Raw genomic sequence first — 12393 nt, forward strand, 5'->3', positions numbered from 1 at the left:
GAACCAAAAAGGTAGACATTTGATCTATCCTCGTGATTGAGTTTGCCCGGACCCAGCAGTTCACCTATTTTTATTTTTTTTTATTTATTTAGTTCTTTCTTAATTAATTTTGGTCTCCTAAGGAGGAGAAACATCCTTATTTATAGATACTGTCTAATTTCCTCAGGAGAAAATGTCAAAATGCCCATTTTAATTCCAGATAAACTCTCTGTTCATATTTGATTTTGATTGTAGCATTAAGTCATAAAATAAGTATTTTATGAATAAATTAGTTTGATGAAATAACATAGAACAAAAAATTGTCTATGCCGTCATAAATTAACTTATTCCACGTTATTGTTGTTACTTGTTAGTATAATTATCATTATCATTATTTTGTCATCATCTTCGTCACTATTAATTATTACTACTATAATACTATTACTATAATAAGTAGGGTTAAAATGCACCATTGATTTTGTGCCCCAATCATACCTCACGCCTCTATTTCCGTTTACAAAGTTCAAATAGTCGATCCGAACCGCTCAACATGATATACATATTAAAATGTGCTTAGAGACAAAATTTTATATTTTTTGGAATTTTTTTACTATTTTTTTAGATAGGTACAAAATCACTGCATCTGGACCATCCAAAAATAGTGATTTATATTTTTATGGCTAGAGTAATTTGTGCATAAATTATATAATGATATTTTCTTTTAATTCTAAAAATCTTCAGTTGTACCTTGTTTTTTTTTTTTTTACACATTAGTATGCATGAAAAGACTAACATCTATATTTTTTTTAATTTTAAATTATCTGGTAATTAAAAAAATTGTTAATTGTTACCAAATGAGTATCTCAGTTGTTAGATTTTATTTTTATATAATTGTGTTCTAATTAAAATTGCTAATTTTAAAATATGAGGTTCAATTTGTTCCATCGTAACTTTAAGTCACAACCAAATAAAAATATCTCATGTCATCTTAATTTGGAATAAACAACTTATTTTATTATAACTTTAATCCACAACCAAACATGAACGGATGGGCTTTATGTATAGCTGCATAGATAAATCTTTCTTATTAAAAAAAAGTAGAGGGAATAAAAACGAGTATCTCAGTTGTTAGATTTATAGAAAGATCAGATATATTGTTTCCGATCGAAACCAATTTTTTCTTCATCATCAATTTATGAGATTTTTTGTGGCCTGAAAGCTGAAGCTGTGAAAAAAAAATGAGAGCAATTGGATTTATAAAACCGGAAACTGAAAGCTGTTTTCTAAATCAGAATGTATGTTATTGGCTGATGAAAGAAACAAAAATCTGAAAAGTGAAAAAACGTGGCTTCAGAAAAGGGGTCCATTTTTCTGAGAGAAGAAATAAAAAATCTCAGCAATTGCAGAAGAAATGAAAATTGTTTTGGATCGGTACTATTGTTTTTGAGTGAGTCTATGGTGCTATGCATATTACGATTTGTTACCGTGCTACGGTTCTATATTCGAGTTTTAAAATCCTAACGGTCGATCCGAACCGTTCATCTTGTTCTCCATATTAATATGTGTTTGGAGACCAAATTTTACATTTTTTGAAATTTTTTTACTATTTTTTTAGATTTATTGAAAATCACTGTTTTTGGATGGTCCAGAATTTTCAGATCAAGTGATTTTCTAAATATCTAAAAAAATAGTAAACAATTTTCAGAAAATGTAAAATTTGGTTTCCAAACACATATTAATATGGAGAACAAGATGAACGGTTCGGATCGACCGTTAGGATTTGAAAATCCAAATATAGAGCCGTAGCACGGTAACAACCCGTGATATGCATAGTACCATAGACTCACTCATTGTTTTTTATCTTGATTTCTATCGGTCTAACAAGTGAGTAACTCTTTCTCTTTCCCTCTATAATTTTGTAAAAATTTCTACGAATAAAAAATTCTCGCTGCATAGGTACGTCTTGTCAAAATTAGATATGCCTGTGCTCCTTTCTACTGTTTCTACTCACCCGACGTGGCATTACAAAAATTGAATTGTACCCGGCACACACTTGCGCGAGCGTGACGGTGGACAATGAAAAATTGGATACGAATCTACAGCAGCTTCTTGCTTTTTATTTGTGTCTTTATCTTTTTCTTTTAAAAAGGAGGAGAGAGAATAGCAGAAAGAGTAGAAAATTTGAATAGTAGTGAATTTCATTTCTAAAAATTACCACAAACATTAAAATGAGCACGCAAAAATCAGTACGCGTTTCTCTGTATTGTCTGCGTTTAGGTAAGAAGTCTATGATCAAACTTCAAAGGCAGCACACCAAGCTAGTGATGTTCATTGGGTCTGATTTAGTCGGTTTTGAACCAATTCGAATTAGTATGGACCAAACGGTTCGGTTTTTTCTGTTTAATGATTAGATTTTGTTTGCTTTTTAAAGCCGAATTATAACTTCAGATCGATTCGGTTTAGAAATTTTCAAAACCGAAATAACTAAACTGACCGAACTTTTATATATTATGAATTTGGACCGGACTGCCCCGGTTTATTTCTTAATCAATTGCTTTAAATACTTTGGTTTATTTCTTAATATCCCGGTTTATTTCTTAATATACTTCAATTTATTATAAATCAATTGCATTAAATAAAAAAATTAATATATTTCGGTTTGAACTGAACAAACCGAACAAACCAAAATTAAACTTTAGTTCGGTTCGTTCGGTTGCAATACTAAATCGGTTTGGTTCGGTTCTATTTTTTAAATCGAATTATAACTTTGGTTTGCCTAGTTCGGTTCAAACCGAACCGATGAACACCCCTACACCAAGCCCTTTTCCACTGATGAAACGAAGGTTTTGTCACAAAAATAATAAAACTTCCGGACTAGAAAATATGAGCAAGGTCAACTGCAAAATCTCAATTTGAACCCAGTTTATACAAATATTCTGTGGAAATCAGGGGCGCAAAATACTGATCATAATTGGATGGATTAAATATTATAACTACCAGGTACAGCCACAGGACTTAATTTTCTGTTGTCATTGTCAATCCAGGAAGAAGGGCCCTGCTATTTCTTATTTGGAGCATTTGATCTTTGCAGAGACGGATCAAATTTACAAAACAATTTTTCTCCGAATTAACAACAGCAGGTCCATTTGGTCCATATGCTATAAATCACTAGTTATGTATCTGCACGATGTAACATCCAGGTCCAGAGGCAGAGGGACCAATAATTTGCGGTTGATAGGCATCGGACTCAATTTGAGTTCAATGGATTTCCACGTCTGTCCGATCCACTCTAAGATCTGTGTGCACACCAGTTTTAATATTTATGCACACGGATTTTAAAGTAAATCGGACGGTGGGAGTGCAAACAGATCGGATAGTGGTAAAATCATATCCGCATCTATTTTTATTTTTCAGATACGGATACATATCGAATATTAGATGGATATGGATCGGATATTAAACAAATACGAATAAAGATATTCGCTTTTTATAATAGTGAATAACATAAAAAAAATATAAAAACCATATAGTATATATCTACTATTCAAATACAAATAATTTAAATTTAAAATTATGTCCGTATCCGTGCAGATATTCAGATATCAGATATTCGTATTTAATTTTCAGATACAGATTCAGAAATAGTCGGATAATATCTGATCCGTTTACACCTCAATCGGACAGACATAAAACCTATTGAACTCAAATATGAACCCGATGTCCATTGAACTCAAATTTGTATTTGAATTTTCAAAAATTAAACTCCACTTGTGTAGTTTCTACACAGCTTGTCTCAAGTCAAGAAAAAGGAGGAGGGTTCATGATAGGCTTGACGAGCCAGCGGTAAAAAAAAAAAACTCTTTGTGAAAATGAAATCCTCATGAATTGGAGGCAAGAGTAGTATTAGAATGAGTGACCTCCTGGAAAGTCCCTGTGTTGTTGATTTCAGTTGAGTTTTATTTCTAGCTTATCTTAATTTGTTTGGAAATAAAAACTTTGAAGAAGAAAAAGAATTATTTTAAAAAATTAATACTATTAACCTTCCTTGTAAAATAAAATTACAAGATGCTTATTTATCCGGTCCTCCAATTTTAATCTTCTGGCTCCATCATGTCGTCGTGGTGACACCGTGACAGTCCAAGAAAAGACAATATGAATCAAAATCCTAGTAATTATTGTTGCCAGTATGAAATTGCATTTGGTGAAAAACAAATAGAATAATTTAACTGATGAAGTGCAATGATGCCGTAGGTTTGCAAGGACACAAACATTAAACTGAGCGAAACTGTTCGAAAATAAAAATGAGTCTGGAAATATTATACCGTGAGGTTCAGATTAACAAAATCAACTGGATCTCAAACAAAATAGTCTGGAAAATCAAAGCTAAAATCAATTTCTTTGAGTCGCATTTTTCTAATTAAATAATAAATTATTTTCTCTATATCATTTCTCCAGTTAAATATTTTTAAGACAGAAATTCAATTCAGTTATAATTAAGAAAATATCTTCCCTGCCTAAAAAAACCAACACAATTGGAATAGCGCTGAACCCATCCTGAATCGGCCGAAACAAAACAAAGAAGAAATTTAAGCCAAAGCTCTGTGCAAATTAAAATAAAAGAATTACCATAATCTGTACCACTGTCATCATTCTTTCAGTGCCTTCCATACAAAATTCTAAAAAAAAAAAAAAAATACGAATTAAACCATGCATATACATATACAGAGACTTGAAACAACAATCGTCAATTTGTTCGAACAAATAACCCCCTCAACTCCAATTGAAAAATTGAAAATTTACACGCCAGAAATTGCAAACATTCCTGCACCAACCCCATCACATGGCCACGATATACAACAAAAGCTCATGTATATAAATATTATAGATGTTGAGAAGGGCAGTTAGATTAAAAATAAATACTACATATGGAACAACTAAAAACTGCAAATAAAATTGAACCTCCTTCCCAGACAATACCCTTGATAATTACTGATAGAGATGCACCAGTGCAGATGAAAGCATACTGATAAATGCACACTCCAAGTATTTGGCACACAATAAATGTTATCAACCAAATGCAGTAAAGCAATTCATCTGTCAATGATGAGTAAATTACACAAGTGGTCCTTGGTTACAATCATATCCACCAGTCCTAAACATTTCAAATTGAATATTGGTCCCTAACAGTCTATCCAGTTGAAAAAATGGACAGTATTAAATTTGGTATCATATTTCTCCATTATATAACAGAACTGGCTCATTAATCGTCAATGCTGGGTGCTGGCTCAGATAGAGTTTATTTCTTACTGAAAGACCACCGGGGACCAAAATATTACAAATTGGCATGTTTAGGGACTACATGAGGAACTTGCAAGCTACTGGGACCAAATGGAAAACAGATAATTTACTGGCCAATTGTGTAATTTACTCTACTATGATTGCTGTTCATCTTTTTTATTAAGCGACATTTTGCCCTCGGGATTAACACGGCTTTTAGGTTCAGGTTTCACATTATCTTTGCCAGCCTTTTGAGTACGGCTGAGTGTAGATTTGCCCAATGGTTGCTTCCTAGCTTCTCTTCCTGCATGAAATTAATAATATAACAAAATTACAATAAAACTAGCTCACAACAAACCATAATTCAGAAGGAAGTGAAAAAAATCTTAAGATGGGAGGATTTGGGACAAAAAATGCCCGAGTGGTATGGGATCCTCACCATCCATTAATGGGGCATTGATGCAATAAGGGTCTCTACCAAGTTTGTAAACAAGTAACTTTTTTGAAGGGCTTACACTCCGAAACAAATTAATTTTATCTCCCGAAGTTGCACCTTAGAATTACCCAAATTTTGGAATTGTGGACAGAACCTCTACAGGCTCTACTTAACTACTGAACAACCCTAGATAATTCTGTAAAAATAATGGAAAAAAAACAGAAACAGAAAAAATAAATTGTAGAAATTTTCAGTTTGACAAACCACTGCTAGGAAGGGAGAGTCTCTTGTGAGCCTGTGGGTCCATGTGAATAGCCCTCTCTCTCGGATTACTGTTAGAACGGGCCCCAAGACCTGATGGGCGTGAAAGTGCCTCCTCAGAACCATCCTTTGCCTTTAACTGGAGAAACCGCCAATATGAAAAACACAACTTAGGATCAAATGATACTCATAAATGGAAGGAATTTAGTAGTGATGGTACTCATTAGATACAGTTAACGCAACAGTAATACATGATGAATGTACACGCATACTTCTTTCCAATTGGTTCATTCTGTTGGATTAAATAAAACCTAATACAGAACCGCATGACAGAAGTACAAGGACCTAACCCTTGATCTATCAGAAGATAAGTAATACATTACCTTTGATTTGGCTGATGCTGATCGGGCCGAGGAAGACCCGCTCCCCTCAGACTGAGACGGTCGAGCCTTTTTTGGAGTGGAAGAAACCGGTTTCTTAGCAGAAGCAGGTGCCCTGCCCGGAGTCTTGTTGTATCCACCGCTGGTTTCAACCTGTACGGGTTTGGGTTCATTCACTGTTGCCGGAACATCCTTTGTGTTGGGATCAAGCAAACGATTTTCCCAAGGTTTGACAGCCATCCACCTCTCTAGCCAGTTCCAGCCCCAATTGTTCTTATCATCAGCTTCAAGCCCAGCAGGAGGTGGTCCCTGCCTCAACCCAGCTTGCCACTGCAATAAAACCAAAGTTCACAGTTGTTAATCCAAAAGATAGGAACAATTTTGACTGGGAAAATTATGCTAAATAAGTCTTTGAGTGGCAATAATTACCTGATGAGTTAATGCATACGCCATGGCTCTCTCTCGCTTGGCAGCTGCCTCTTGCCTTTTTATTATTTTTGCTTGTATTTGCTCAACTGACCCAATACTGTCACACCACCCTTCCTGAAAACAAAAGAGAAACTTACACAATGCACCCCATGAAGGTGGGTTGGACTCATAAAACATACACTCGCTCTGTTACACTTGAATAGTAACATTTTCAATAAACAAGATTTTTCAACCCATGATCATCAAAGACATAAACTCATTTCAGTAGCATATGCTTTGTTGGTAGATAAAGTTACTAAAATGTGTTTGGAGGCTATGTTGCATTGTTTTGTTAAGAAAGTAATCCATGCTTTGTTGTGTAAATGAACCATAAAGCTGTTATGGTGTTAAAGAAATTGAAAGTATGCAATAAAAAACCCTAAATCCCTTATAGGTTCCCTTATGAATACATTTCACTTTCTAAATTGGAGTTGAGCATCTAATATATTCTAAAAGATGCTGCCCAAATAACAAAATTAAAGCACCGAGGAAAAATAGCATAACAATATGCAATCAATCAAACAAAAAGAAAGTTAATAGTACTTAAATATTGTACACTGATTAGGGCTGTAAATGAGCCGAGTTTGAGCGAGTTACCCCCAACTTGAACTCGGCTCGTTTAATAAACGAGCGAGCCAACTCGAGTTGAGATGGTAATAACGAGTTGTAGAGCCAACTCGAACTCGGCTCGTTATCAACTCGAGTTGGCTCACAACTCGTTTATAACTCGTTTAACCAGTGATAGTATTACAACACAAGTTCAAACATATTTTGCACGAATCTCAAAGCACAAATAACAGTCTAGAGATTCGGATTTGATTATTTTGGAATTTATTGTGACCAATAATTTGCAACTCGAGTTATAAATGAGCGAGTTGGGGCCAACTCGAACTCGGCTCATTTATTAAACGAGTTGGCCAACTCGAGTTGTAAATGAGCTGAGCTGTAAATGAGCCGAGTTAAACGAGCTGTAAATGAGCGAGTTACGAGTTCAAGCTTTTTTGCCCAGCCCTAACACTGATGTATGGTACGTTAGTTTTCAATTTTCATTTAGTGTATGATTATGTTAATTCTCTGCTAATGTATATGTCCATTACTATCTTGAGCAAAAATGAAATATTAATTTAATATTTGGTAATGTACTTATTGGCATAAGCGAGTTACACAAGTCACATTAACTTAAAAGCAAGCTCTTCATAATAGCACAACAGAAGATAGTTCTGTCCAAATATTGCACAAAAATATATAGTAACCAGCATATCTGAATAAGTTCCACAATAAATGATAAATATAAACTCTCTGTCTTTTTTTCATATAAAGATAAAGTAGGTATCTAGAAAAAGCTTATGAGAAAGACACCTCAATTTCTCTAACTTGGTTCTCTTGAACAGGCTGAGGCTGGGTCACATGTTGACCAAGTTGACTTTCCAATGCTATACGGACTCGACGGGCTCGAACACGGGCCTGGACCCGCACCAGTGCTTGCATGCACCTGAGAGTGGTAGCTGCTTGTTTTCTAACAATGTGACCTCTTACAAGGGCTTGGAGCCTAACTAACCCCTTCAAGGCCCTCAAAGCCCGTCTAGCCTGAAATGTTTCAAAATTATCAACAAGTCCATATAAGTAATATTATTTCCCTATTAATGTGATTTTTGGTTAATGCACTCAAATGTAAACCAATTTTCGCTGATGCTTAACCCTCATTAATACAAACATGGCTCAACTAACTTGGATGTCTGAAATCAATCATTGAAGTAAGAACCGACCAAAAAAAAAAGAGGAGTCTTAATACAGGTCAAACTGGTACAGTTACCACGCAAACCAAGTGTAGCAGTTTGTACCAGCAACATACAGACTGAAACATTAACGGAATGTACAGCACAAATCATTCTGAGAAAAAGAGTTGCTTTAAACAAATACCAGAAAAGCTCGAAAAGCAGTCTGAATAAGAGTAGCAGCTTGATTCTCGCTATTGATTATATCAGCCTGGGACAATGCTTGCACATGAACCAAGGTAGAAGCTGTGTTAGAGCTGGACGCAACATTTGTGTCAACTGTGCTTGCACTGACTACTGTTGGCTCATCTTGTGGTGACACAGAAATGGCTTCAGGACTACTTACTTCTCTACTCTCATGCTGGGCTTCATTTGCCACCTCGTTTTTCTTTATTAACAAAATTGTAGGAAATATTGCTTTAGTACCTTGTTATTACATATTAAGACTAGAAAAATGGCTGTATAGTGACAATAAAATTGCCCTCTCTTGGCTGCCATACCAAAGTTTTTTGTTCTTGTAGTTGGTTTGCAAGTTCTATGATTTGGGCTATGCAACTAAATTTCGTTAATACATTGCCTGCAATTTATTCCTCTCTTCTTATTTTTGTTTACTAACAATAGGCTTGGTCCTCTCCATTGGTACTTCCATTTTGTACCTGATCTCATCCGGTATGATCTTTTCTACAATGTACCTAGTCGGTGTACCCAGACTTACAATGGTCAAGGTTTTGTTTCCATAAATCACAGCAATTGATAATTCCATGGTACGACTCAACTGTCCACCTATGAGAGGACCTCTCTTTTGCAACAGCCCACTTTAATTTATATATAAATAAAAGCCTACTGGGGTTTCCCCTAGTCTTTTCAACTTTTGGTGTAATTGGAAATCTCCTCCTCAATAAACAAAAGTGGTACAAAGAAAAACATTCAACAAAAAAATGTACTTCAACTTTAAATGACTTACATCTTCATCCTTTTTATGTTGGTCAGCCTTCTCTGATTTTTTCACACCAACTAGTGATTTGAGCCATTTAGCTGAGATACCCATTTTTGGTATTTTGCTTATAGTACAACAGCCTGAAAGAGAAGAAAAAAATCAAGCAATGATAAACACTAATCACTGCACAAATGACCCTATTTCCAGGCACAAGCAATCAAGAAAGGATTGCTGAGAGTAACAACATGACAACTAAAACCACTTATCAGATACCAATTAAACAACTTTATTGGACAACTGGTCAAAAAAACATAATTGTACAAGCAAAATTCCAATTATTCCATAAAGGCCAGCGTTTAGTAATACTTTGTACACAGCTCCTGTACAAGAAAAAAAATACAAAAATAATCTTTGGCGATGTAAGTAAATTCACTTAATTATACTTTTCTATGAGGCCAATCACTGACAATCTGACATGATCAAATTGACACACAGAAAAAAACAAAAATTACCTTTATATTCAGTCGTTGACTCAAGGAGTTAAAAAAAAACCCAAGATATAACAAAGCAATATTCTTTGAAGGAAACAGGAAGACAGATCAGCCTCGAATATTTTACTACGAAACTAGTCTAATTAGAGAAAGCGAAGGCTTTGCACTAAATTCACCGAAACAGTGGTAAGAAAGTTTTCTGAACAAGAACAATTGCAACAAGTAAGAGCTCGACATTGATTTTACCTCATACATGCGAAGGCAAGAGAAGAGAAGCGATCTGACTGTGCACACTAATTAAACGATATACAAAATGTAGCATCACCCAGAGTTAAAAGCGAGTCAAGAGGGGTATATAGCAGATCTGTGAATCTCCAGAGAGGAATCGAAGCGAACAAAAAGTATAAAAGGAAGAAAATTGTTCTGATTGCAGCCAAAGCTGAAACAATGCTAAAGGGTTTAATAAAATCTCTCCCTCCCTCTCCCTCTCTCCTCTCCTTTCTCTCTTTAAACTTTAAAGTAGAAATGTTTTTTCCCCTGTCCTTTTCTCTGGTCCTGTCGCAAGTCGGAAGTTTTTATTATCTCGCCTTTTATCTCCCGAATTTTTTATTTAAAAAAGAAGAGAGGGGGGAGATAAAAAGTAGTTTTAAGTTTTTAACGTTCTACTGAGAGCAAGATTAGATGAGTGCGTATCCTCTGAGATATCTCAATTTTTGCGTGACCGACGTGTCGGGTGCCTATTCGGGGGTGATGTAGGGGTCAGTATTATGTGTGCTTTGAGATCCGTGCAGAACGTATTTAAACGGTTGGGTTTTTCCATAAAGTCACGCAAAGTTTGAGATATCTCAGAGGATACGAATTCAAGATTAGAAGCTTTTACTGAATTCGGGACTCGCCACGGTTCTGCAAGACAGTCGATGAACATCAAACTACACATAATATGAACCGTTTGATTTGAATCGAACGGTTAAGCTCCTGCTAGACTCATCAATAGAATCCGTATAATTGGAGAGGAGCCGAAATCCCGGCAGAACTGCTGCCTTGCGATGCGAGTGGCAACCTTTCCTTAGTGGGAGCGGGCTGTCCTTCGAATCCGATTTGAACCGTTCGATTAGATGCCCAATTTTTTATAAAAATTAAAACTATAAATTGTTCCGTAAATCAAATTTAAACGCGCGAATAGCCGAATAGACTTTGGACCGAATTAAGTACGCTTTCTCATAATTGAAATCACGAATGTTTGTCGAGTAAAGTAACCATCATTTAACTCCTCCCCATCAGCTTGGTACTCGCGGCTCCGAGAAATTGAGTGCTTCAAATGTGAGTCATCGTAAAATTAGGTCGGAATCTTAAAATCAAATTTGGATGAATGAAAACTTCGTACTGTTTTTTAGCTGTTACGAATAACTGAAAAAAAAAAAAAATCCCGTTACTTTAATATCCTCATAAAAAGTCGCAACCATTATTGCAAATATATTAATTTAATTTTATATTCTCCAACTTTTTATATTTTATAGTAATATATGAAGTTAATTTCATTTTTTTTTTAAATAACGAATTGCAACAGACCTTATAAATTTACTGTTTATGTCACAAATGTGAAGTGTCTTGTTTCAGTTAGATCAAGCCATCTAATTATAAAAATTTACAAAAAAACTTCAATTTCAAATATGTAAATAACATCAAATGCCCCTCTAGATTACTTTATTTACTCAATCCAGCAAATTGGCATTTCGTGAGGAGCTAACTGTGAGAGCTAAAATATATGGAACTATTTTAAATATAAATTTATCACATTTTACTAGAGCTGTAAACAAAAACAAGCTGACTTGAGCTAAGCTAGTCTCGTGTCAGAACGAGCCGAGCCAAGTTAGCTCGCATAGAGCCATAGACCATGAGTCAAAAGTTAATTATTATTTTTTTTTTACAACGAGTTTTATTCTCTTATAATGGTACAAACATGAATAATAAAGAGTTAGAAAATAACTTCATCTTCTTCTTGCAACAAGTTAAGAAATAAGCCAAACCAGTACAAGTTGAGGTAGGTCAAATTTGAACTGATTATTCACTAATGACGACCCGAGTCTCAAACAAGTCACGAGCTAAAATTTTGTTTTGCTAGCTTAGGGCTGCAAACGAATCGAACTGAATCGAACTTATTCTAGTTTGAATTTGGTTTTAATTAATTTCGAACTACGTTTAGTTTGAATTAATTTCGAATTGAATTTTTTATGAACTCAATTTTGAATCTTTTACGAACTTTTTTACGACAAAGAAGAGTAATTGACTAATTGTAGTTGCCGAAAGTGAGAGGTGAAAGTTGTCTAGGGTTTTAGAACTGAGAGCGAGGGTCACGACTTACGAGTTATGACTTATGGCTGAGCGGCTT

At 34.9% G+C, this 12393-nt stretch overlaps 1 protein-coding gene across 2 annotated transcripts; it reads right to left on the bottom strand.

The window, feature by feature from the left end:
• Window positions 1-4559: 4559 nt before the first annotated feature.
• Window positions 4560-10570, bottom strand: IQD5 (IQ-domain 5). 2 transcript variants are annotated; one of them, XM_078306485.1, is made up of 8 exons: window positions 10251-10570; window positions 9541-9653; window positions 8722-8964; window positions 8161-8388; window positions 6763-6876; window positions 6337-6663; window positions 5957-6092; window positions 4560-5560 (listed from the first exon to the last, which is right to left on the bottom strand). In XM_078306485.1, exons 2-8 carry the CDS (start codon window positions 9622-9624, stop codon window positions 5412-5414), a joined length of 1281 nt encoding a protein of 426 aa, XP_078162611.1. In that variant the 5' UTR covers window positions 9625-9653; window positions 10251-10570; the 3' UTR covers window positions 4560-5411. The 2 variants fall into 2 exon arrangements, with proteins under 2 accessions (XP_078162611.1, XP_078162612.1); XM_078306486.1 differs by lacking the exon at window positions 10251-10570 and adding an exon at window positions 10026-10176.
• Between the last annotated feature and the right edge of the window lie 1823 nt (window positions 10571-12393).

Source organism: Carex rostrata, chromosome 8 (genome assembly GCF_964058835.1).
Source record: "Carex rostrata chromosome 8, lpCarRost1.2, whole genome shotgun sequence".
NCBI classification, from domain to species: domain Eukaryota; kingdom Viridiplantae; phylum Streptophyta; class Magnoliopsida; order Poales; family Cyperaceae; genus Carex; species Carex rostrata.

Coding starts and splice junctions, on each gene's coding strand:
- IQD5 (XM_078306485.1), bottom strand. CDS start 9,624: ATGGGTATCTCAGCTAAATGGCTCAAATCACTAGTTGGTGTGAAAAAA. Junction 6,093..6,336: donor CAGCATCAGCCAAATCAAAG/GTAATGTATTAC, acceptor CGGTTTCTCCAG/TTAAAGGCAAAGGATGGTTC. Junction 5,561..5,956: donor ACTCTCCCTTCCTAGCAGTG/GTTTGTCAAACT, acceptor AATTTCATGCAG/GAAGAGAAGCTAGGAAGCAA.